The sequence below is a fragment of the Amborella trichopoda genome, chromosome 6 (genome assembly GCF_054954075.1).
Source record: "Amborella trichopoda isolate Santa Cruz 75 chromosome 6, AtrichopodaSantaCruz75HAP2 v2.0, whole genome shotgun sequence".
Lineage (NCBI taxonomy): Eukaryota > Viridiplantae > Streptophyta > Magnoliopsida > Amborellales > Amborellaceae > Amborella > Amborella trichopoda.
Window position 1 is genome coordinate 35,069,484 of NC_142341.1, and position 27,438 is coordinate 35,096,921.

General features: G+C 36.8%; 1 protein-coding gene across 14 annotated transcripts in view; it reads left to right on the forward strand.

The window, feature by feature from the left end:
* Positions 1–412: 412 nt before the first annotated feature.
* LOC18435047 (RNA helicase family protein) overlaps positions 413–27,438 on the forward strand; it is a 100,468-nt gene continuing 73,442 nt past the window's right edge. For 7 of the 14 annotated variants that reach the window (XR_016057892.1, XR_016057893.1, XR_016057890.1 and 4 more), the window contains exons 1-8: positions 424–885; positions 3,390–3,482; positions 3,602–3,706; positions 4,650–4,867; positions 10,932–10,984; positions 11,099–11,215; positions 11,729–11,820; positions 13,128–13,214. Coding sequence is in view for 9 of the 14 variants with exons in the window: in XM_020667740.2 (XP_020523399.1) it covers positions 683–885; positions 3,390–3,482; positions 3,602–3,706; positions 4,650–4,867; positions 10,932–10,984; positions 11,099–11,215; positions 11,729–11,820; positions 13,128–13,214 (968 nt within the window). In the remaining 5 variants the exon portion in view is untranslated. Of the gene's footprint in view, positions 886–3,389; positions 3,483–3,601; positions 3,707–4,649; positions 4,868–10,088; positions 10,144–10,931; positions 10,985–11,098; positions 11,216–11,728; positions 11,821–13,127; positions 13,215–27,438 lie in introns of those variants that run through there. The other 7 variants (XM_006845104.4, XM_088869906.1, XM_088869909.1 and 4 more) reach the window with 7 other exon arrangements.

Consider the following 27,438-nt stretch of genomic DNA (forward strand, 5'->3'; position numbering starts at 1 on the left):
GCACCTATAAAATTTAGATGTTATTTGTGGTCGAAAACTTTATGATGGTTTCACAATCTCTTTTTATCCTCATTTATAAAATTTAAAAATCCTTATTTATAAAATTTAAAAATTTAAAAATAGTACAGATCGAGCAGATCAATAAACACTTGAAAATCTTAAAAATTATAGATTGAGCAGATTACAAAATACTTGAAAATCTTGAAAATAGAGGGTCCAGATAAATTACAAAATACACTATTTTTTGGATTTGAATTTTTTTTTTACTTCATGTCCATTCATCTCGAGGTCGAGATGATCAATTAGATGATTTTCCTATGCCGAAACACTCTTCTAGTGTAGGATTTTTGAGATGCACCTTACTTCAATAGCAACCTTATATAAAAATTTTCCTATAAATAATTGTCACCTCCTCATGTAAGTGTAAAGGGAATGGTCTCCTTGTTTACAATCCCATATTTTCCATAAAATTAAAAAGACAATCTCCCTTGTCCATGAGGCATATACCGCCCACCACCTGTGTATGTAAAAGAGAGGGACGAGTATTTAGCGTTAGATGCATCTACAAGAGGAGGGAACCTGGAGAACATTCTCACTCGCTCTGCTCTTTTGAATTTCCTCTTCATTTCTTCTTGTTGTTAGTTGTTAGTTTTATTCATGTGTGTGAGAGAGAGGTGGAGAGATGAGAGAGAAGCTTCCCATATGCAAGTTCGAAGAAGAGATCGTGAAGGTTGTGAGGGAGAACCCAGTGGTGGTGATAATAGGAGAAACTGGCTCTGGCAAGAGCACTCAGCTCTCACAGATCCTTGACAGGCACGGCTACACCGATCGTGGAGCAATTGCCGTCACTCAACCACGACGCGTGGCCGCTGTCTCTGTCTCCAGGTCTCTCTCTCTTCTGCTGTGTATCGATGCATTCTTTTGTACACGGTGTCTGATGAATTAGGGAACGGGACTTGTTTCTTTGAGCGGAACTTGTGGCATGTCCTGTTTCTCATCTTCTTTAAACTTAGTTTTCTCTTTTTGAAACTGATGCTGCGAAAAAAAATTTCAAAATTCAAATTATAACTTTATTATTATTAATTTTGTTTGAGTTAGGAGGTATGCAGGGATAATTAGGCGGGCATGAGTTTATTTTGGGCTTGATATTGATCAATTGGATTCGTTATTCTCTAAAATGAGGAATATAAATAAGATAAATGTTAATTTTAGGGGTTTATCTTTTCAACAATAACTAACTTTGGGAGTTGGAGGCTTTAGGTAAAACGTGTTCTATCTATTTATAATAAAATCCTTGGCCCGTGAAGTTAGGAGAGAGAAAATAGATATTAGAGAATACAGGCTAAGAGAGAAAATAGGTGTTCTGTCTATTTATAATAAAATCTTTGGCACGGAAAGTTAAGAGAGAGAAAATAGGTATGAGAAAAAATAGGTTAAAAGAGAAAATAGAGAGAAGAGATAAAGTAGGAAAAGTCCAGAGGTTTTTTTGTTTAGTTATTGTTTATCTTCTTTTTAGTCTATTTAAAGGGAGATCTCTCTTCATTAAATAGTGAATGAGTAGAATAGAATTTGGTCATTGCGATAGATTCCCTCTCAGACCTTTGAGAGAGGGTATATTCTCTCAAATTTTTTTTTTTATTGTTATTTTTTCTGGTTTTATTTTCTCCCTGCATCAGCAACATTTTGTAATGTGCCACGTTGAAGTTGTTGTTTTTGTTTATCTTTGATGGGATTTAGCTTTTGAATATGGATCAATTATTTCCCCTTTCAAATTTATGCTTAAGGGCAAAGTATTAATGGGTTTTACCTGTTGTCAATGTCGTTATACGCATACTGAGACTTTGAATGTTGGCAAAATCTTACAACTCATGGGTTCAATGTATGATGGTTCACAATCGAGTTTTGTGAGGTTGAACATATTGTGACAAGGACGTGTCTCTACATTTGAGGAGAAATAAAAGTATTAGAATATAACTATGATTTTAAGTGTAATATGGAAGTAGTTTCACATGTTAAAGCTAGTGTTTCAAAAAGCACTAGGAGGAACCTAGGCGGTCGGGGGGGTCCAGGTCGCCCAGAACTTGGGCGGCCCAGTAGAAAAATATTTTTTTTTGGTTTTTCTCACTCTAAAATAGCCTCTAATGGGGTTTAGGTTTCAAATGAACCTAAAACCCACAATTTTGCCCATTTAGTATTAAACCCAAAAATACCTTCAAGGAACCGCATTTTTGCCTTTGGGTAGGGCCCAAGCCTTGGGCGGCTGCCTAGGTGGGTTCAGGCAGGCGCCCAGGGATATCCACCTAGGCGCTGGGCGGTCCGCTTTTTGAAACAGTGGTAAGAGCAATGCCTGAAAACTCCACCGAGTCCACTCAAACTTGGCTCCTCGTTGAGCCGAGTAAGTGGGTTTGACATCCAATTCGGGCCCCTTAATGATTTTTTTATATCTTAAAAAATTTGGATTTTTTAACAATGATTTGTGAGTTTTTTTTTATATAGCCTATTTTCATATTTTCCTCTTTTTTTGGTATCTTCTAAAATATCTCGAACCATAAATCAATTTTTTCTAAATCCATGTTTTATATATTTTTTAGCTTTTTTGGACTTTTTATGTTGCCATTAGTTTTTCTTCACTTTTACAAATTTTATTTTATTTTTAAAAAATTGTTTTTATTTTTATTTTTTTATTTTTTAAGGTCTTTTGGCCCCGTAAACTACTTAATCAGGTCTGCTTGGACTCCGCCAAGTTATTCGCTCAGGCTAGGGTTGAGTTTGGGGCCTGAGGCGAGTTAAAAAACATTGTATTGGAGGATCCATACACAGCATCCAATGTACTTTTTGATGCAGTTGTTCCTAGAATATGTGCATGCAGGCCATCACTTGCTGACTGAAAGAGCAGTGCTTCTGAGTGTGAATGTGAATTTACCCTATTTCATGGCTATTCTAATTTTTTAGCTTTATTACTGAGATTCTTTATCAGCTTTCTTAGTCTTGTAGATGTCCTGTTAGTCAGTTTGCTAGACATTAACTCTTCCTACTCAAAGTAGCATTGTTCTAGTTGGATTGACTGATTTGGTAGTAGATAATTTTAGAATTTCCTCTTTTTAGAAAATTTCACATATTGTATGATTTGTGAGATTTCTCTAGGTGTATGTGCTAATACTTTATTCCTTACACATACATATGCATGTATGCAGTTGTAGTTTAAGGGGATAGTTGACAATTTGTTTTTGCTTGAAATTTTGAATAATAGAATGATGTTTATACTTGTAAAGATTACCAATATCGTGTTTAGCTGTTTTTTTATCGGTCTAATTTGTGGATGTACCAGTCTTTTCTTTGGTTTAATAGTTTTTGAGTTATGTAAAGAAGTTTCACTGTTTTGCTCATAGGAGAGTTGCGCATGAGTTAGGTGTTCAACTTGGAGAGGAAGTAGGGTATGCCATCCGTTTTGAGGACCGAACTTCAGATAAAACTCGCATAAAGTATTTTCTATATTCCTTTCTATGTATCTTTCTTTTTGACTAACCCACTTTTTCAGTGAAATTTGATTTGAATTATCTTGAGGTACAGTTGTTCTGACAAAAATTCTTTGAACTTTCAGATACCTGACTGATGGTTGTCTCCTTCGTGAAAACCTTTCTGATCCAGAGCTAAAGCAATATTCTGTCATCATATTGGATGAAGCTCATGAGAGGAGTTTAAACACGTACGCTTAATGTTTTGCAATATTTTTATGAGTGTTGATTGACATTTTAGAACATCAAATACTTTGCTGGCGAGCACAAAAGTTGGCATCTAGCTTTATATATATTTTGAGATCGGTTTGTTCTGTTTATGGAAATTTGTATCTAGTTGCAACAAATAGGTAGGCACGATCTCTGAATTCGACCCTTAAGTTCTGTTGCGAATTTTTGGTTGTATGGTTACTTCATTTTGTTTGTACAGTCTGAGCACCTGCTTTGTGGGATTCCTATATCCACAACTTGTGGGGTTTTTGTAACAATACCTACACTTAATATAGTCATCTTTCTCTCAAAAAATATGAGCAGTAGTCTTAATCTTCCTCTTCATTAGTTGTCTGTGAAACATTTACTTTGAATCAGTTTATTTACTAGTTTCTTGCGACCATTTATCATTCAATGCATAAATTTAAATGGGAGATTGGTTGTTTCTAATAGAAAGTTTCTAATAGATAGAACTTTCCATTATGTTTGTGATTTTTAATTCCTTTTATTCACTTTTTACACCTTGTGAATTTTTTTTTTTGAACTATTCCTTTTGACATTTATGCATCCCCTTTCTTGTTGATTATTTCACACTTGCCATATTTCTTTTATTAGTTTCAGCTTAGTGTAAATGTCATTTATCTCACAGTGGTCTCGTATATGCCTTCCTAGTATTCATTGGCTCCTTTCTAACCACATAAAGAGAAGTCCTGTTTAATTTGATTTAAGTTAACATCTTTGTATGGTATAGTTTCCTTCCTTCATTCCTTTTTCTTTGTAGACATTTTAACGGGTAGGTATGGAACCCTTGACATCAACTTGTGGTGCCGCTACCCTGACCATCCAGGTCAAGGGTCTTCCTTCTTCCGTTCCTTTATTTGCCCATGGATTTCTAATTTTAGTTTCTCATATTCTTGATTGTAGTGACATATTGCTTGGCTTGATGAAACACTTGGTTCGGGTACGGCATCTAGATTTGAGGGTTATAATCACATCAGCAACTTTGGATGGGGCAAAAGTATCAAATTTCTTCTCTGATTGTCCAATTCTTGCGGTGCCTGGGAAGTTGTTCCCCGTGGAAATATTTTACAGCAGTGAACCCCCAAAAAACTATATTGAATCTTCCTTGAAAAGTGCTATTGGTAAGCATGCAGCTATAAATTTTGTTTACATAGTATAGTTGTACAGAATAAACTTTCAAACTTTGATGATTTGCATTATTTGGTTCTCTTGATTATGTTCCTTACATAGTTAGCAAGTCGGGGGAATAATAATATATCGGCAAGCCAAAACATTGGCAATGAATTGGTGTTGTTTGAAAAAGTCGGTGGAAAAAATAGGGTAAAAAATACAGATTGCCAAAAAATGTGGTAAGTTATAAAGTCATGAATAATTCGAATTTGTCTCAAAAAAATGGAGTGAAAAAATCAGATATGTAAAGATGACATAATATAGGAGTATGATTTGCAGTTATTGTAAAGATACATTAAAGCCATTGAACAATAATTTTTTGACCTTACCTAGTGTCGTTAGAGTGATACTCGACAATTTATTGTCTAAACTTTCAATAAGTTCAACAACAGTGCTTACTCTGTTGTCACAACACGAAATATATCACATATTTATTTAGAGCATAAAATGAAATTATAAATAATACTTAACACAAGAACTACATTAGTAGATAACAATAATGGTAAACTAAGATATAGGATTATTGTTTGAAGAAAAAAAAAAAAAACGCAAAAAAACCCTCAGTATAGGATTGCAATTAACTAAAACAAAATGCAGACCCAAATACGTAAAATAGCTGTCCATCCAAAATACTATGTTGTAAACACCAATAAAATGAAAAAAGAAAAAATAAGAATAATCAAACTTCTCTTTATATAAAGAAAGCAACAAAATGTTTAAGCAATTTTGAATCTCACGCTGAATTCCTAGCTGCTTAAATCTTTAAGCAATTTCGAATCTCTCACAAAATGCTCTTTATAAGGATCCACTGGATTTACAGAAAAAATAAAAAATATTTTCCATTGGGTTAGTCTTCTAACTCTGCCTATTATTTTGAGATATACAATTGTTTTGATATCTTATTTCTTGGGGAATATATTGTTTGTAATTTTTTGTAATCATTTTTTAAGGGAAATTATTGGTGAAGCGTTTTGTGGAATTTTACTTTAAATCAAGATTCTTAATTTACTCCTACTATTAATTTTCTTAGCTTTAAATAAAAATTCAATAATACTAAGTTGATGAAAAAATAAAGTTATAGGGAAGAAGTTTTTTTGAACTTTTTTTTGAAATAAATACGGGTTTACATCGGTTCCGTGAAAAAAACGCGATTTTTTGAAGATCTTTTGAAAAACTCGGAGTTCTAAACGGATTTCAAAAACTCGGAGATTTTTTGAAAATATCGTGTTTTAAACGGAGACTTGCTAACTATGGCTCCTTATCATGTTAAGTCTATGATTATTGGTACACCTTTCTTTGATTATGGAATACCTCTTCATATTAGAACACAGGCTTGGTTGACATTGTTCTCTTAGTTAAATGTCGTGCGCATCCTATAAATTGAGCCCTTGCGAGACATTAATACTGTCAAGCAATATGAGTCACTTGCTAAAGCCAAATGCTTTCCAAAATCTTGAAGAATCGAGTGGGATGAAGTAGCCTTAGTTGATTACCAATTGATACCAAGTTACTATAGTTATGATTTTTTGTGAACTTGTGAGTCATGCAGCTGTACCTGGTTGTTACAAATATTGAGGATGAAAGAGTCCCTATACTCCTGTGAGTTGCCTTGTCATGTTATATGTTCTCTTCCTCGTCCCTATACTCCTGCAAGTGGCCCTGTTTTTGATAGAGGGAAATTGAAAGTGCATAGAAGAATCAGCAAGACATCAAGCTAAACACAGGCAACAATCACGAGAAACCTAGGGATTCTTCCTTAACCCAAACTAGGATTTCAAGTTAGAGACCACTCTCTCTCTCTCTCTCTCTCTCTCCTTGCTGTAAAATTACGTGGAATGACCCCTTTAAGCCCCCCATACCTCTTAAATAGTAGTATTTAACGTTCAAGGACATTAAATATTTATACAATGATCAAAATGAGCCCCAAAATCCTAACTTAAACACAAAGTTCGTAATGACAATCTTACCCCTGATATTTTACTCTAAGTACTTTTCTAAACTACTAAACAATCTTAAAAATATAAAAACCCTATAACCCCAACAAATTTTAAAACCCTAAAAATAAACCCTAAAATTAAAATTAAAATGTGCATCACTTAAGATTAAACAAAAATTAAAACTAAGAATAATTTTTTCCTACACCAATCTACCTTAGTTGTAGAAAACTTGTCCTTGAGTTTTGAAGTAGGCTCAAATGAATTTTGTGTTTATTCCACAACCTCCTTCAACCAGAAAATTGTGCTTTGAATCCTTGGAACTGTGGGTTATTGGCCTAATCAAAATACAATACTTTTGCATTATGATTGGGGCTTTGAAATCATCTGATATGTTCATAAACTCTTTTGAGAATCCCTTGAGGAAAAAGTCATTATATGTCGATAGAATAATTATGATATGTACATTTGGTTTAGTCGCATAAACAAGCTAAAATTGTATTGGTTCAACCATATCACCCTGCTGAAATTGCCTTGGTTTTTTATTTGGAGGAGGACATTCTTAATTTTAGTGCAGGTTATATCCAAAATTAGCATGTGGTAGATTGAGATTTATAACCAATCTTTAATACGTGCTTAGATGAAGAATAAGATCTTGTGGGAGATACGGTCTATGATGATAAACAAGAAGGAATCGAAGGAGAATCAATAGGTGAAGTTGTTGGTTCAACCATCAAATTAAATGCTCATTTTGAAGATGCACCCATCTTCCATTCTTGGGCTTAGCCAAGGGAATTTCAACAGTGTTATAGGGATGAATCGATGCAATTTGAACAAGTTAAGTGGCTGAACGGACTCTATCAACATACAATGACCCTTTGCTTGATAGTTTCTCAAAAAAGTTTATGAATATATCAATCAAGGTTTAAAGAACGGTGCACCCAGCGGCTAGGTGCCCAATACACCTCTGTTTGCACGCCTAGACTTGGGCACCCCATTCTGGATGGCTGTACCTGGGCGGGAGCTTAGGGATGTGGGCCTGTTTTTTATTTTTAATGATGCCCAAAAGGGCAAAAGGGGTAATTTTGATCCCCAAAAAGGTTTAAATAAGTTGTGGGATTTTATTTTCAACCCCCCAAAGTTAAAATAACACTTCTTTAAGCCCTCAATCTCTTAGCTATACCTATTTCTGATAATCAAAAGTATTTTTTGTGGTTTGAAGAAGCTTCCTAAACTTTTCTCTTATTATGAAATATGGTGAGTTGGTGACTAATACTAATACATAGCTTGTTAGACTTTTAAATTTTCTAATTTTTTATGGTTTGAATTTTGTAATTTTGAGCAAGTTTATTCTCAACTTGCAAAATGTCATATTCAAGGCCCTCAACTCGGTGCAACGCTTGAGGGCCCGACCTAGATGTATTTATGTTCTTTTTAATGTTTTATTATTTCCTTTGTTCATTTATTCTTATTTTTAAACACCTTCAAAGACTTGCTATGTTGTTTTCCTCTACTATTTCGTGAAGCGTCTTTGGTTTTACACAAGTTTGAGCGAGTCGCTGGCTGACTATTTGCGAGATAGAAGTCTCTTGTGATATCTATTTCTCATATATTGGAATTTGACGGAACCCATCTCTCCATAGATTTAAATTAACACGTTTAAGCACTCATCGGGGTAGGACTTTAAGTAATCTATTTCCTCCTATATTTCGCATATAAACAAGGGTTTATTTAGGGTATTGACCTTTTATCTCTTTGTCTTAGTTATGGACTATTTAACTAGGCACCTACAGGATGAGGTACCATGGTGCATGTTGTTCGCAGATGACATAGTTTTGAGTAATGAGACTCAAAACAACCCCAAAACAAAGTTAGGAACTTTGGAGGGATACTCTAGAATCCAAAAGTTTTAAAATTAGTGGGACTAGGACAAATTATGTGGAATGCAAATTTAGCAATAATATAGGTAGAAATGAGGAAGTAGTTGAGATCGATGGCTAGGAAGTATAAAAAAGACCACAATATCGATATCTTGGGTCGATAATTTAGGAAAATGGAGCGATTGAGGAAGATGCCGCACATAGAATTAGAGTTGGGTGGGTGAAGTGGAGATGTGTAACTGGAATTTTATGTGATCGCCGCATACCAATGAAACGAAAGGGCAAGTTCTATAGGACAGTTACGAGGCCAGCTTTGCTTTCTGGGGTGGATTGTTGGGTAGACCAAAAACAATATACTCATAGAATGAGTGTAACGGAGATGGATGTTGAGATGGATGAGTGACAAGACTACAAGGGATAGAATTTGAAATGAATCCATTCAAGGAGAATTTAGGTATGGCACTAATAGGCGTCAAGATGAGAGAGAATAGACTTAGAGGGGTTGGCCGTGTGTGGCGCTGACCAAGTATAACACCTATTAGGAGGTGTGAGTTAGGTCAAGTAAAATGACTGAAAAGGGCAAGGGGTAGGTCCAAAAGGACGTGGTTGGAAGTAGTCTGAAAAGATATGGGGGTTTATGGCCCCACTGAGGGTGTGACATTTAATAGAGCAAAATGGCAGATCAGGATTCGTATAGCCGACTCCAATTAATTGGGAAAATGCTATGATGATGAAGATGTTTTTTTAGGGATCTAAGAGCTTTTTATATTTTTAGGATTTTTAGAAGTTGTTTAGAAAAGTACGTAAAGTGTCTCAGGCAGGCGTCCGACCCTATTTTGGGTGGCTGCCTAGGTACTTGGCCCTTTTTTCAAGAGTAAAGTGCCCGGTCTTTTTGGCCCACAATTTTTTCATAAAAGGCTAGTGGTGGTAGTCTAAACCCTCAAAGTGAAAAATTTGGAACCTAGGCCCCCAAATCTATTCATTTTGAGATATGTGAATCAAAAAAATAAAAATAAAAATCGGAGATTTCAAGAAACATCCATAAGGTTTCTCTTCATTGTTGGAATTTCATCCATAAGCTTATACTTCTCTTTTGTATTTCATCATGTTTAGTTGTGATAGTGTTCATGTGTCAGTATGGATTACGCCAAACTTAGTTTGGATCAGATAGTTGGAGGTTGTCACGCCATCGACTTGTTTATGTTTTTGACTTTTTTTCCACTAAACTTTCAATGGTTTGAAGTTTTAAATGTGTTTCAACATTCATGTATATATATTCGCATGGAAAATGTTAGTTAGAATACATATAAATGCAAAAAATACAAAATTAACAAGATATATATGCAACTTTTCACCAGAGAGCGCCAGGCTGGCCACCGAGCGTTTTTGGAAACACTGGGCGCATTTGTCATGGTGATATGAAATCTCTACATTTACCTTGTTCTTTAAAGTCCCTTTGGATATCTTGATAGCCTCATTTGGCCTTATTTTTTACTACCACTAAGGGCGCCTGTGGAAGTATGTCGTTCATCATTCCATATAAATGATGCTTGAGATGTTTGTTTTTTTCCCTGTGGTTGTGCCGAAAGAGGCTTTCTTTACTTTTGCTGCCCATGGGGTTTGATTCCTGAAAAGGCACCTGTGAAAAGTGGAATGCCAAGCAGGCATCCTACTTATTCTTGGGTAACTTTTAAGGGAGTTTTATTCCTAACCCGAAAAATTGGGATGTTTGGCCTATGATAGTACTTTATATTCAATGGTTGATGCCATTATTAAATTTCATGTTTTGAATCTTTTTGTGGAATTTTTTTTCTTGTGTCCTTAACATTTGTTTTATTTACACGCTTAATACTTTGGGATTCACTTACCCAAAAAATATGTTTTGGGATTTGTTATTTCAAGTTATTTGGTTTCCACTTGATGTTCGTCTGAAGTATACATCACCAACATTGACAAATGTTTGGATACGTGGGGTACAATAACTTTGTTTTATTGGGATGACCGGTCTTCATTTCCCATTGTCATGTATCTGCTACATTGTCCATGTATATGTCTTTTATAAATGTTCTACCCCTAGCTGTAGAACAGTGACCTTACACAGAAGGTACTTTGGGCTGCTTTGTTGTTTTGAAATGCTTAGTTTGTTAGAGTCATGTTGCAAAAGTTTTATTTGGCTCTGATCTTTGTAACTTTAATTATAGATATACATGTCAAGGAACCGCCGGGGGATGTCTTACTATTCATGACAGGACAAGTGCGTAATGTGGTTTAGCATTCAAAATGAATCTACTTGTTTGTCAGTTTCTTTGTTAATTTAACCCTTCAATCCTGTCTTCTTGTGAATGATTTTTTATCCATGCATGTGTAGGAAGATATAGAAAAAACAGTTTCAAAGTTGGAGGAGAGAATTCGGAGTTTGGAGGAAGGCTCTTGCATGGGTGCCATAATCCTTCCGCTTCATGGCTCCTTGCCTCCGGAGATGCAGGTGAGGCTTTATAATATATTTTCTTTCAAAAATGCATTTTAATGTCCTTAAATAAACCTTTGCGATCGAATATAAATATCATACATCCTTGCTTAATCTTTCACATCCAGCATTGTCACCATTGGTTGAGGGTGGTGCTTTGGATTCCCTTTCCAGCTGTGGTATGGTATTGGGGACACTCAGAAGACTGCTCCTTTGTCGATGGGATAAAACTGGTTTTTCCATTTTTATTCCACTTCCAAATTGCACGTTTTTGTGTGTTCATCAATATATGGCAGGCCCGAAATGTGGTCAGTTTTCAAAGCCACCCTTAATCTCTTTGTAATGCTTCTCCTGATTGGACCAAATCAAATTTCATCTTCATGTTTCGAGTTACGACCAAGGCATTTGGCCTAGTCTCTCATTTCATGAGCAATTGCATCTGATTATGGGTTTGCTTTCTTCATATTGAGAGGTATCCTTTTCTTTGTAATGTACTTTTCTATCGATGGTTTTCTTTTTGCTTTGCTGCAGGTAAGAGTATTTCAACCAGCACCCCAAAATTGCCGGAGATTCATTGTTGCCACAAATATTGCTGAAACATCTTTGACTGTGGATGGAGTTGTGTAAGAAGATATTTACTTCTGTTGGTGGGACCATAATTGTTGCTGACCGTTGCCTTTCTGTTGAGATTGTTCATCATAAATTTTCCTCTAATCTGCTTCCTCTGTACTTAAACACTGTTCTAACACCACTTTATGGTTTGGGATTCCTTCTGGCTTTGTGATGGTTCAGCATTCTTTTTAGGATGTCTTTCGTTTTTAATAATCTTGGAAGTGAACTGAACATTAATTAAAACTGACAGTTTCTCATATTGATATTCGTGTGGACACCTCTTTTAGTTGGATCAGTTGCATTGGCTGAGACAGATTTTTAAAAGAAAATTGGGAAACAAGGGAAGTTTCATAAAAAGGTCAAAAAAATAGAGAGGAAAAGTGGAAATTCATAATCAAATTTTTATTCGCTTACCACTTTAATTCTAATTTTTATTTTTTGAATCTATTATCCAGATAAACTTCTAATTATAGTCCAAAACACATTATGCACATAGGGAATGTTGCCCCTAAGGATGTCTTGCATTGATTCCTAGGTTTTTATCTATTCTAATAATGTACCCTTAGGTTCCTTGTGAAGATATTTGCATGTGAAAAACTGGGAAAACCAGTAGAACAGTTCTGTGAACCATGGGTTTAGAACTAACAGCCACAAAGCGGAGTAAATATATGAAGAATCCAGGCCTAACTAGTTCATTCTAGAATGACTTGTTGAGCTATATTATATGTTTATTGAACTGCTATTCTTTTGAGAATGACCTGTGGACCTAGAGCGAACTCATTTGACACAGTTTAATCCCTGCAAATCAACTGAATTTTAGTTGATTGGGTTAGGTTGCTAGGTTTTTTGTCAAACTAGTGAGACCAGGTTGGTGTAATGTATGGCCCAGGAAGTTACCTTGTGGGGTCTACTTTGGGCTATCGAGGCTTGGGCAGCCATTTCTCTAGCGATCTTGCCCCACAACAAGGTTCGTCATGCCTTTGGAGGGAACCTGTGGGATTTTTGTGATGATCGCCTATGCTCTTTGTTGTTGTATTAGGTAACCGTTGAATACTGTAATTCGAGTAATTTGAGATTGCATTTAACAATCCCAGAAAAATATTGGCATGCCGGATTTACGTATAATTTGTTCTTTTATACATGTAAATATTGGCGTGCTGGGTTTATGTGTTCATTTGATTTTTTACACATATCTTTCCATATAAACTTGGAATATTGGAATTACAAATGATTATTTCTTTTTATTTTTGTTAAATTTTGTTGTTTATGTTGATTCAAGCCTTCGATTATCTCAATGCTAATTACCCTTTTTTGGCAGGTACGTTATTGACTCAGGATATGTGAAGCAACGGTATTATAACCCTTCTAAGGGCATGTATTCTCTTGACATTGTTAAAATTAGCAGGTGAAGGGATTTTAGTTTTGGATCTTCCGAGATTCAATGAACTATTTTCATCTCTTGTATATTTTTGAATGCACTTCTGAATTTGTAACCAATTTCTATGGTATTAGTTGCTAATTTAGAGAACTTGATTGTTATTTGTTTTTGTTTTGATTAAGTCATGTGAGCTAGCAAAATTTTAAGCGGTTTTGTATTCATAGACTGTACCATTGTGGCTGTTATGTTTCGATTTAGAATTGTTCTCATTTATTTGATTTCATGTCTTTACTCTATTATACAAGGCATGCTCATACTGCAGTCATATGGTTTTTATTTGAAAGAAGTGGTTATGCGGAATTCAATGGAATAAGATATCTTTTCTTTTATGGGAAAGGTTTCTATACTTTCCCTACAACATAGAAAATATATACTTCCTGCTTCATCCATCCATCCAATTTAGCTCAAGTGAGCCACTGATTATTTGATCGAGATTCGATGTCTTAGAGTATTTTATTTTTAGTTTTTTTTTAATAATTGTTTGAATATGAAATTTGCTACGTGTCATCTTCTCAATGTGGCGCACTTATTGGGAATATTTTTTCTAATGTGAGTTTAAGAGAGGAATGGACGCTTAAAATTTGGTGTCAAAATATTTTGTAGAAAAAATTAAAAATAAAATAGTGTAGAGACGTGACATTGTGATTGGGGCCATCTCAGCCATCCATTCAGAATGAACGGTTGGAAAGGGGGAAGTATATATATTTTATACAGTAGGGGAACCTTAGAAAGCTCACCTTCTTTTATTAATGTATCTGAATTCCACTTAAAGGTGTTATATAACACTACTGTAAATAAGATATAAACCTTAAATACAACCTATGATCTTTGCTTTCACTGCCAAATAGAATAGACACAATCTAGTATTAAAAAATAAGCTTTGACTATGAACTTTAGTACAAATAATGTTCTTGGAATTACAAATAACAGGCAAAGTATGATTGAAAAATAAAACCAAATAGCTAGGAAGACTTACTTAATTTGCTTAAGGTCACCCTTTTAAGACTTAGTACATCCCACACTCAATTACCTGACCGATGATCCTATTGGTCTTGATGAATTTTCTGGGTCTGAAAGCTTCCTTAGGCGATATCTTTCAGATCTAGGGTTTTGGGAGCATAAACAAGGTTACCGTTTCTAGACCCTTTTTTAGACCTAGGGCATACCTTGAAAGGCACCTCCCTAGGTCTTACTGTGGGATAGGCGTGCCCCTCTCTATTATCTTTGGGTGGTGTGCCACCCTTAGTAGCTTAGGGTGGTGCGTGCCACCTTTTGGTGTTTAGAGAGGAGAGAGTGAGAAAGAGATAGAGAGATTGAGGCATGACGGAGAGTGAAGTAAGATAGAGAGGCTAGAATGTGTTGTAGAGAATGAGGTGGTTCCTCTCCTTATATTGACCTTAAGGGCCCTAGGTATGCCTTCCAAGTAACGACTCATCATGACCAATAGGCAATGCTCGAAAGGTTGGCCGCATTGAAAGGTGGACTATTTGACTGGGCAAGTGTACACCGATTAAAATTTTTCTATCTTTTCTTATGTATTGCCATCCGAATCACTCACAAGTGTCCGAATACAATGTATGAGCCAAATAAAATGCCAAGGACTCTCACTTACTTGCCATTAAAACAAAATTACATTCATAGCATAGATCTGAAAATTATATAAAGATGCAATTAAATCAAGAGAGCATAAAATGGGAAATTACCTCATACCTTGCCTTAGGTTACCTCAAGGACCTAGCACACCCCATGCCGGGTCTCCTCCTCGAATGCCACACAGGATCTAGGTCCAAACTTGTCTCATAACTTTGGAAGCCTAGGCAAAACTAGAAGAAACCACAACATGGGATAATCTAAACAAAGACTCAACACTTGAGCACAAGGCCAAGACCTATGGCTAGGCTTTGTGTCTTGGGCGTGAAAGGTGTGGTTATGTGGAACTCAAGGTATTAAATTAAAAAATTATTTTATTTTTATTTCGACTACTTGAATTCCACTTATATGTGCCAAAATATATTGCTGAAAAATTAAAACAATGCCCTAAATACAACTTAGGATCTTTATTTTCACTGTCAAGAGACAGAAATTATCCATAAACGTTAAACTAACTTTTTTTGCAATTCTTAACACAATAAGTTCCTGGATATTTACAGAAAAATAAAAAATAAAACTGAAAAATAAATAAAAACTACTGATAAGACTTTCTTGAAGATTCCTGAAGTTAGCTAACCAGGACTTGGTACACCCACACCTGATTACCTGACCAATGACGCACTTTTGCTCTTTAAGATGTTGCTGAAAATTCTAAGATAAGGAAGCTTTATAGGCAATCCTTCTTCTTCTAGGGTTTTAGAGAGCTCAAGAATAACATAGGGTTTATGGAAACTTTATAGGAACAAAATAGGCTGATCTTCAAAACAACAAACCTATTTTTAATTCCTCTGCTTTTTCTTCTTCAAAAATGAATTACTCAAAATAAAACAAGAGAGAGGAGAGAGAGTGCGTGACTCTCTAGGCTGGAGAGAGGGTGGCATGATGCCCAAAAATTAAGAGAGAGAGACATATGAGAGAGAGGTCTCTCTTTAGTTTGTGCATGGAAGAAAGGGGAGAGAGAAGGTGGCGTGAGAGAGATCCCCCACCTTTTGGTGCGTGAAGGGGAGAGAGAGGGATTCACTCAGAGAGAGGGATCCCCACTTTTTGGTGCGGGAGGGGGAGAGAGAGATCCTCCCAATTTGGTGTGTGAAGGAGAGAGAGAGATCCGCACTTTTTGGTGCGTGAGGGAGAGAGAGAGAAGGTTCTTTGGGAGAGAGAAAAAAGATCCGATTGGATCTCAAAAAAGTTCAAAGTCGGTCTTTAAATAGAAGAAATCTAGAAAAACCTATCTCCTAGTTTTAATAGGATTTCCCTTATCTAATTTCCAACTAAACCTTTTAGGAAAAATAATAAATATGTGGGGTAAGAGATTAATTAGAGCCATCCATCCCAAAAATCAGCCATCATGATTTTGGGTTGAAAGATTAGGATCTTTATCTCTTTATAGTTTGACCCAATCCACTCTTATTTTGAATAAATCCAATCAAATTTAAACTTTATCTTTTTGAATTTGAATCAAACTTAATTTTTTTTTGATAAAAATTATATAGAATTCCCACAATATTGAGAAACCATATCTCATTAGATTTCCATCTTTAGATTTAGGAAGTTTAAATTTCAAACAAATAAAGTTTAAAATAAGAGTGGGCGTGTCCTAATAAAGTCCCATGACCCATAGTCTCTTTGCAAAAGCTCATGATTGGTTTGTCAAAGTTGGATAATAAACATTAGGACTATGATTCTGGAATGTGGATTTCAATTCCCCCTTTAATATAAAATCTAGCATTTGTCATTCAGTACAAAGGGAGCTCTCTCTATGCACATGTACACGTATCCCTCTAGAAAGGGCTGCTTCCCATGTGGTTGTCATGTGTACATATCGTGCGGAAGTATGTTAAGGTTTTGACCGTTGCTCTCACAGGCATACAACTGCTCGCAGGAGACTACACTATTCTCCTGGCCTACAAACATGATCCCTAGGCATCTCTTTGACCTCGACAAGGGATGACCCACTGTAAACCCTTCTCGGTTGTACCACATGCTCAGGGCCAAGAGTTTTGGATGTGACCAGGGCCATAAACTGCTCAACCTTTGGTCAATCAACATACACATTCCCACTGAAGTGCATATTCCACTATTCATCATTTTTACAGGCTCTCTAGGCCTTTAAAGGCCACAAAACCCAACAGAGAGGGTTGTGCTATCACTTTGGCTTAGAGAGAAAAAGTCAAAGGTAAGAAGTGTAGAGAAAAGAGGCCCCCTATGGCTAGTATATATAGCACAAAGGCTAGGGTTTTTCCATCATTATGAGATTTAATCTTGACCTTTGATAATGGAGACTTGTGGGGTGAAGAGATCTCATCTATTCATTCCTTAGATAAGCCATTATGATTAAAATGAATGAGGTGGAACCATTATCCCTCAGTTTTCATAACTCCTTTCTTATCAACTATTATGTAGAGAAAATACTAAATCAAATTTAATAAATTTCTTACACTTTCCCTTTTGAAATCAATCAAAATCTCTATACCAACTCTATCTTATAAGGTTCCATTCAATTGCATGCTTTATGACACAAGGCACATAATAGGAAGGTGAGAAAATAAGGTGGGGCGCACCACCTTATAGGTGGCCATGTGGGCTCCACTCCTCACTAATTGGTGGGCCCAATAAGTCCCAATTGGCTCCCAATATATAAAGTATAATTTACAAGTATTAAAATAAATTTTATGATGTCATCGGACATTTTATTTTTCTCTGAGTAAAATAAAACCAAAAAAATAATTTTTTATTTAAAAGTTATTTTTCAATAAAATAAAATATCAGAGAGGTCTAATGGGAATTGGATCCATGGAGTTAGGATTACAACAAATATATTGAGGACTTCATCCTTTCTGGAGGCCGTATCTCACTGAACCTTTTCAAACGGGCTCAATTGTTTCTTTGACCCATAGCCCTTTGCAGGGGTTCATGATTGGACTATCAAAGTCAACTAATAGAAGGAGGCACGATCCTAGTTCATGGTTTACATTTCACCCCACTCCCTGAGGTCAAGTCCAGGCCCCATTCCAATACTATGATCCATGGGTGTTTCCATCATAGTCCAGTATTGCAGAGAGTCATCTTTGAGCCGCAGCCAATCAAAGCTCAGATGAATCTTAGCACTAACAATGCCTCATAGTCCAAAGTGGGCCACACTCCCACTAGAGCTAACATTTCACTATAATGCTTTTAGTACATGCTTTCATAAGGCCTTTAAATGGCCATATAACCCCAACATCTCCCACTTGGCCTTTGAAGGCCTTACAATCTCTCTTCCCGACTCTTTCTCAGCCCCTTCCCATGTACATGTTTGGCGAACGTTTTTGCCACCAGCCCCTTGGTCAAAGGGTTTGTAAGCATGGCTTCTGTGGTAGGATGCGTGACCTCTATCTCGCCGAGTTGTACGTGGTTTCAGATGTGGTGATAATGTGCTTGGATTTCTTGTGAAATCTTGGCTCCTTCATGACATGGTCTCCAGACTGGTTGTCACAGAAGATTCTCACACACGAACAACTCATAGGCTTGAATATAAGTTGATTGCAAAACCTTTTTTTCCATACAACCACCTTGGATGCCATACTTCATGCCACATATTCAGATTCAATGGTGGATATCACGTCCTGCCTCTTGGACTTCCAAGAAAGTGCCCCACCACCTAGCATGAAGATATAAGCAGATGTCAATTTCATGTTATCAGGGTTTCCTTGATAATCAACATCTGAGTACCCCTGTATGACTATGTTTGACCGGCCTCCACATGTGAGCGCATAATCTGTGGTCCCTCTCCAATATCTGAGTACTCTTTTAACCGTTTTCCAATGTTCCAATCCAGGGAGCATTGAAAATGGCTAATCACTCTCATGGAAAATGACAGGTCCGACATTGTACCTGACATGACGTACATGAGTGACAATATAGCATTCTCTCCATGTTTTTCCTCTCAACCTCATCCTTATCACTCAGGCACATTTGCAGGCTTAACTTGGTCTTCTTGTCTATAGGGGTAGATATGGGCTTACATTCGTCCATTTCGAATTTTTCAAGCACCCTTTTGCAATAGGTTGCTTGGGAAAGTTGAATGGTCCTATTTTGCTTGTTTCTTATTATCTTTATGCCCAACACATATGATGCTTCCTCTAAGTCTTTCATATCAAAGTGTTGCAAAAGGAAATCCGTAGTCTCTTTTACTAGAGCCATCGAGCTACTAACAGTCAACATATCATCCACATACAATGAGAAACACCACATCACTCCGACTTGCCTTGACATAAATGCAGTAATCCTCTTGACTAGAGATAAAATCTGCTTTTGACAAGGTCTCTTGGAATTTTATGTACCGCTGTCGCGAAGATTTCTTAAGGCCGTAAAGGGATTTTCTAAGTCTACAAACCAAGTCCTCTTTTCTTTTTTCTATGAAGCCCCAAGGTTGTTTCATATAAATTTCCTCTTCAAGCTCCCTAATTAAAAATGCTGTCTTTACATCCATTTGGTGGAGGCCAAAGTCAAAATGGGCTGCTATGGGAATCAAGATCTTAACGGATGGAAATTTAGCGAATGGAGAAAATGTTTCATTGTAGTCTACCCCTTCTTTTTGGGTGAACCCTTTGGCTACAAGTCTAGCTTTGTATTTCTCATGTTTTCCCTTAGAGTTCAATTATTTCTTGAACACCCACTTGGATCCTATAGGTTTTCAGTCACGAGGTAGAGGCACTAATTCCCAAACTTGGTTTTAAATAATGGAGTGGTATTCTTCATTCTTGGCATTATCGCATTGGTTTTTCTCAAGACTGGAGAAGGCTTCTTAATAGGTTTTAGGCGCATTATCAGATTCATCCCCAATTCTCTCATAGTGTCCCTCCTGGTAAGTGAAGAATTCAGGTGGTGTTTTAATTTGGTTGCTTCTTCAAGGGTTTGTGGTTTGGGTTCTCGAGTCTCAACCAGTGTTTTAAAATGCGGGATGTGGCTCTGATGCGGTGGGGGGCCGATGCGGCTCGATGCGGCCTGGATGCGGGTGCATCGCGATGATGCGGTCAATAAATGTAAAAAAATTCTAAAAAATCTAAAGAAATAAGTTAATGTATAGAAAAAATATGAAGGTGATATATGTGATAGTAGGTATTTTAGTTTAATGATTAACTTCAAAACTATTAGCTGTCGGAGATTCTGTATCCAGTTACCCACTATCTCGTGATAGAAACTAGAAACTTGAAACCAGTTTCATAAAGCATTCAACAATCAACAACCATAAGCACAAATTTGCACCATAAGCACAACCATCAACAACCATAAGTACAACCATAAGTACAAAATAGTGATATTACAAAATACAAACCAAAAGTCAAGCTCAAGAAGAGTTAATAGTTAATAATTTAATACAATCATCCATTTTGAGAGTCAATTTTGAAATTTGAACTTCTTTTTTTCAAATATCAATCAGACAAGTCATCTTGAGAGTCGTCATGCGCATCATCAATATCATCCTCGACGGCTTCCATGTATTCTTCTTCATCGGTCTCCTTTGAGTCAGCTTCCTCCTCGACCTCTAAAGCTAATGTGCGAGTGCGACTAGACCCAGCAGCTCCTCTGCTCCTTTGTGCTCTAGTGTTAGGTTGATCTTCTTCATTAACCCCTGTTGCTAGCTCGACATCAAGCCATGTAAGATCCTTACCCTCAAACACACACTCTTGTCTTGGATCCACGGTCCACTCACTTATGGAATCACCATCAGCTTCATATAATTGAATAGGTTAAGCTTCGTGCGATTTTCATACCTCTTCCTAAGCTGCTCGTTATACTGCACATAAACCAAATCATTCAACTTTTTCCGCTCCAACCTATTTCTTTTTTTTGTATGGAGTTGTGGTAGAAATTTGAAATCAGATAAATTAGATTTTAGATTAGAAAATTGAAATTCAAGAAATAAGGATCAAGGAATAAGGAGTAAAGGACGTACATGCTCAAATGCACTCCAATTGCGCTCACAACCAGATGAGCTACATGTGAGATTCAACACTCGAATAGCGAGAAGTTGTAGATTTGGTCTCGCTTCCATATAATGCCCACCATGCAGCTGTATAATATTTTATAATTTAGAATATAGTTAAGAATTAAGGGTATAAAATAAACAATGGAGCTATACATAAAGTAAGAGACAAGTAAGATTATTTTTGGGCTTTTGGCCTTTACCTGGATCTGTAGTATCCTTATTTCGAGTGGCAATATCTCTCCCAAAGCTTCCCAAGGCTAACTTGAACTTAATCAATTCATGGCTCTGGATTTCATCCTGGATATCTTTGTCTGACACTAACCTCTCCAGCACATCTAAAAACCCACCATTTATTACACGATCTGACTCAATGGATGGGTGCTTGTAGTGAAGAGATGAGTTTAGAAAATAACCGGTGAATGGAGGTGCTTGTGAAGCTGGGTATCCCATCTCCTATCAATAATTTCAAGCATAGCCTTGCGCATATTTTCATCATCCTTTAAAACATCTTTTATTTTGGTTCCTGCCCTAATCATTGCCTCATGTTTGTCGCCCATGGCGGGCTTCGCATCACCATCAACCAGTCGAAGCACTCTCACTAAAAGGCGAGCCACCTCCAATGTAATAATTATTTGACTCCAAACAGATGTATTCAAAATAATTCTTTCAACCTTTCTCCCATCCTTATGCTTTGACTATTTGCTTTGACTCCATTGCTCTGAAGCAAACATGGTTTTCAAGGCACTTTTTTGCTTGGCTAGGCTTCGAAGAGTGAGAAATGACGTTGCATCAAATACATCATCCTTCAACAAGGGCTCCCTAACCTCATGTAGTGAAGGAGGAATAAGTCCTGGGCCATATTGCCCAATTGGCTGGACCATACATGCAAAACTATCCAGAGTTATAGTATTAAAAGGAATGCCAGCCATGTAAATCCACTTTGCAATCTACTTACATATCGACTTCCTTTGTTCTTCCTTATATTTATTGTCAATTGTGGTTTGTTTTGTTTTTTTCTCTCTCCTGAACCACAACTTCGGGGCTAGGGATGAAAAAAGACTCCATTAGCCCCTTATAGAGAGGTGTTCCTCTCTCAACACTACCACCAAAATTTATAACCCTCTCTCTTGAGGTTGGAGTACGAGTACCCCTTTACCTCATAGCAACTTCAGAGATATCATCACCATGATCATCAACATCATCAAATAATTGCATATCATCAAGTAATTCCTTTCTTTTTTTTTTTTTTTTTCTTTATCTTTTTTCAATCTATCCAAATATTCTCTAATCGCCTTTTTATATCATCTGTAGCTTGTGGGCATGCTCTTACATTCCCAGAAATTCCGGCTTAATGCTCTTTTTGTCGAAAATACCACCCATATAAGTATTTCCACAGAGCAAGCATATCACACAATTTCTATCTTTCAGATTTTTTAGTTTAGCATATTTCCAAGCCGGATCTTTGTTACTAGAAGATTGGGAAGAAGACACTGCCCCAAAAATAAGTATAACAGTATTATTGTACAAGAAGGAATAAAACGTTACCGACTCTGTGAAGTAGTGCTTGATTTCTTCACAGCCTCTGAAATCCCCAATTTCTTATCACAAATTCACCTTAACATCCCCAAATCAACAATAAAAGGCATTAGATGAACATTCAAACAACCGCCTAATCAAAGATTTGGATGAAAAAAAAATTTTCGCCAAATTTTTTTTTTCCTTTGATTTGATGCAAAAAATGCCACAAAAGTGGCTGGAAATCTTTGATTAGGGGGTATAGTAACCCCCCAAACAGTTTCCCTAAACATTGGAACAAAAGAAAGACCATTTTGTCCCTCTCCGAGAGGCAAAATCAAAAAAACATTTTGTGGAAACAGATGCGGGCGAGATGCGGTCTGATGCGGCCATGATGCGGGATGCGACCTGATGCGGCGCATATGCGGCCGCATCTGTCAAAAGCGCATATGCGCTTGAACGGGATGCAGATGCGAGCGCATCCCGCATGGTGCGGCTATGCGGCCGCATTTTAAAACATTGGTCTTAGCCCAATCACTAGGCGTCTCAAAAAAATCGGCTTTCTTGTGATTGCACTTTGCTGCGAGAAACTCATCCTCGAAGAAATGGGCATCCTATAGTTAACAATCTTAAAAAAAAGCAAAGAAATGGGCATCTTTACTCTCTAGGATTGCCCAATTTTCTAGGTTGAAGAAACGATAACCCTTACCATGTTTTGGGTATCCTATAATTATGCACTTTACGGTGTTCGGTTTTGATATGGGATGAGAACATCGGCTGAGCATCCCCACCCCTTTAAATGGTCAAGGGATGGAGATTGACCATTGATTATTTTGTGTGGAGTATGTCGGGCTGCCTTAGTGGGAGAGCAGTTGAGGATATATCATTGTAAATATTGTTTCTCCCCAGAATTCTAGGAAGAGCTTTGCATATCCTATCATTCTCCGCATTATCTCTACCAAGGTTCTATTCTGTCTCTCAGCTACACTATTTTGTTGTGGTGTAAAAGGCATTGTAAGTTGTTGAATTATTCCACGCTCTATGCACATTTCTCTAAAGAGTTGTGAAGAATACGTACTGCCTCTATCGGTTCTTAGGACTTTTTTTGTTGATTTAGTTTTCTACCTTGGCTTTATATTCCTTAAAATCGTCTAGGGCTTCGGATTTGAAATGTAGCAAATAAATGTAGCCATATCGTGAGTAGTCATCTATGAAAGTGGTGAAATATTTCTTGCAGCTTTTGGTTGCCACATTCATGGGACTATAAATAACACTGTGGTTGAGTTATAAAATGTAGAGGCTCTTTGAGCTTTCATAAAGGGTTTATTTATCAATTTTCCTTGCACATGTGATTCGCATACTTTGGATAAGTCGCCCTTATAATTTTCAAGTTAACCATCTCTATTTAATCTCTCCTCTTTTATGGTTTATGTGCCCAAATCTCATGTGCCACAAGCAAGTATCATTTTCACATTCAGAGGACGAGACAAGCAACTTGATTCTTTGTTGCAATTTCAAATAGACCATCCTTTAGCATGCCGATCATAACGACTTCCCCATGAGTTTTAACCGTCACCTTTTCAGCAACAAAAATGGTGACATAGCCGGCCTTAGCTAATTTTGGAACCGAAACCAAACACTTCTTTATCTCTGGAGCGTATAGTTTTTTCTTTCGGACCATTACACCTCGATTTTTCAAATACATAACATAGTCCCCAAATTCCAAAATATTAGCTTTTTGATTTCCACCCATGTATATGAATTTCTTACAAGGGTCCAAGGGTTGGAAATTGCAGTATCCTTCCTTGGAGTTTGACACATGGGCTGTAGCACCCGAGTCAAAACACCAAGTAGCACCTTTGGGATCAGCTAGTATAGATTCAAACACCACACAAGCATGTTCTCTATTCCCCCCATCATTATTCTTTTTCGCTCTATAGAATCTAGCTATGTTCCACTTTACCGCATTTAAAGCACTCTCACTTCTCTCTGGGCTCTCTATTTTTGGTTCCCTCTCCCCCTTTATATTATCCTTATTTTTCTCTTTGGTGTGACGGAAATTTCCTTTGGCCTTACCCATTTTTCTCTAAACTATGTGCATTAGGCTTAAAGTTAGCCAAATGCACCGCATTATGTGGTGTCGGTGCATCATGTACATTTTTTACTCTCCCTCGGCCTTGAGGAGGATCATAAGCTCCTCAAACTTGGGAGCAGTCTCTCGGACTGAGAGAGATGACACAAACACCTCTCGAGAAGTAGGGAGAGTGTTCAAAAGATAGCAAACTTGCATAGGCTCGGTGGGCTTCATGTTGATGGCTTCGAGCTCACGTATTAGGGCTTGGAACATGTGCATGTGCTCGTTAATCTTGGCTCTTTCCACCATTTTCAGATCGTTATATTTTTTTTCAATACAAAGGTTTGCTTGACTAGAGAAGGATCATCAAATTCCTTCTCTAGTTTGTCATGGATTGCTTTCGCAGTCTTCAAGTTCTCGTATTTCGATGCATAGGAATTTTGCATCGAAACAAGCAGTTTATGCGTAACAAACATATTCTTCGGCTCCCACTGTGCATAATGATCTCTTACGTACTGCCTTTCATAGGCATTTCATCTTGGGACAGGTGAAGGGGTTATGGGTAAGCATGTATTGGAGATTTTCCTCATAGAGGACATATCCCACGTTATGCTTCCAAGACGTGTAGTTGCTCCCATCAAACCTTTCTTATTTCAAGGGTTTGGCCATAAAACTTTATGCGACCATGACTCTTGAACCAAATTACAAAAAAAAAAAAAAAAATAAAAACAAAAAAAATGACTGCAAGAAGTCCTAGCTTTGACACCAATGAAAGGTGGACTATGTGACCTGACAAGTCAATACTGATTAAAATTTTTCTATCTTTTCTTATGTATTGCTACTCGAATTATTCACAAGTGTCCAAATACAATATATGAACCAAATAAAATGCCAATGACTCTCGCTTGCTTGTCATTAAAAGAAAATTACATTCATAACATAGATATGAAAATTACATTAGAGGTGCAATTAAATCAAGAGCGCATAAAACTGGGAATTATTGCATACTTTACACTTAGCATATCCCATGCCTTGTCTCCTCCAAAGGCACACGAGATTTAGGTCCAAACTTGTCTTATAATTTGGGAAGCCTAGGCAAAACTAGCAGATAACATAACATGAGATAATCTAGATCAAGGCTCAACACATGAGCACAAGGCCAAGACCTATGGCTAGGCTTCGTGGCTTGGGCGTGCCACCCCTTAAGGTTTATTTTTCTTTCTTAAACCCTAATTTTAAAGAGAGAAGAAAGGGAGAGATTGGTCGTGCCACCCCTTTGACTCAGAGATGGAGAAAGTCAGAGGAAAAAAGTCTAGAGAAAAGGGCCCCCCCCTAATAGCTAGTATATATAACACAAAGGCTAGGGTTTTTAGGGTTAGGGTTTTGCCATCATTATGAGACTTAATTTTGACTTTTGATCATGGAAACCTGTGGAGTGAAAAGATCTCATCCGTTCATTCCTTAGATCAAACATCACGATTAAAAGGAATTAAGTGGAACCGTTATCCCTCAATATCTTTAACTCTGTTCCTACTAAATATTATGTAGAGAAAATGCTAAATCAAATCTCTTACACTTTCTTTTTTTGAATCAAAATTTATACAACTCTAACCTATAAGGTTCCATTCAACTGCATTCCTTATGACACAAGGCACAAAATATGAAGTGAGAAAATTAGGAGTTGGGGCGCTGCACCCTTTGGGTGGCTATGTGGGCGCCACGCCCCACTAATTGGTGGGGCCAATAAATCCCAATGGGCCCCCAATAAATAAAACATAATTTACAGATAGGAGAATAAATTTTATGATGTCATCAAATATTTTTATTTTTCTCTCTGATTAAAAAAAAATTGGAAAATTGATTTTCTTATTTAAAAGTAATTTTTTAATAAAATAAAATGCCCAGAGAGCTCTAAACTTTCATTTTAATTATCTGAAAAATAATTAAAACATATTTCAACATATCCAAAATGATTTGATGGGAATTGGATCCATAGAGTTTGGATTACAATGTATATATTGAGGATTCCATCCTTTCTAGAGTCGTATCTCAAAGCATCTTCTCAAACTGGCCCAATAGTTCCCATGACCCACAACCCTTTGCAGGTGTTCATGAGTGGACTATCAAAGTCAGCCAATAAATAAGGAGACGATCATAGTCCATGGATTACAGTGTTGAGTTTTATGGGCATTTAAAGGCTTTATGGGAGCATGTACTAAAAACATGAAATGTTGGCTCCAGTAGGAGTGTGGCCCACTTTGGGCTATGATGAACAACTAGTGCCAAGGTTCATCTGAGCTTTGATTGGCTATGACTTAACGGTGATGTTTAAAACCGTAGTCATTGGCATTGTGTGAGCACAATCGATACGGGGTTCGATGTAGGGTTATCCCTTGATGAGGTCGGAGTTGTGCCCAAAATAGTTTGACCAGGGGACTCAATGAGACTCCTATATGGGATGGATGGCTGGAGAGGACAAGAGCTTAAATCCTCATCATCACCATCACACGAAATGTATACTAGATAGCTATCCGGGAAGTGGCCCTTTTGAAGAAGGGTATATGACGTGTACATGAGTGGAAGAGATGACTCCTTGTAAAACTGAATTAGGATTGTGTCTCTTACATTTATTTATTGACCAATCATGAACTCCTGTAAGGGTTGTGGTTCATTGGAACTATTGGGCCAGTTTGAGAATGTGCAGTAAGCTACAGTCTTTAGAAAGGATGGAGTCCTCAGTTTTTTTGTTGTAATCCGAACTCTATGGATCCAATTCCCATCAAATCTTTCTTGACTATGTTTTAATATGTTTTAAATATTTTTTAGACAATTAAAATAAATTCGTGGACCTCTCTGAGCATTTTATTTTATTGAAATATGATTTTTAAATACAAAAAAATCAATATCTTGATTTATTTTGATCAGAGAGAAAAATAAATTATTTAATGATATCATAAAATTTATTTTATTATCTGAAAATTACT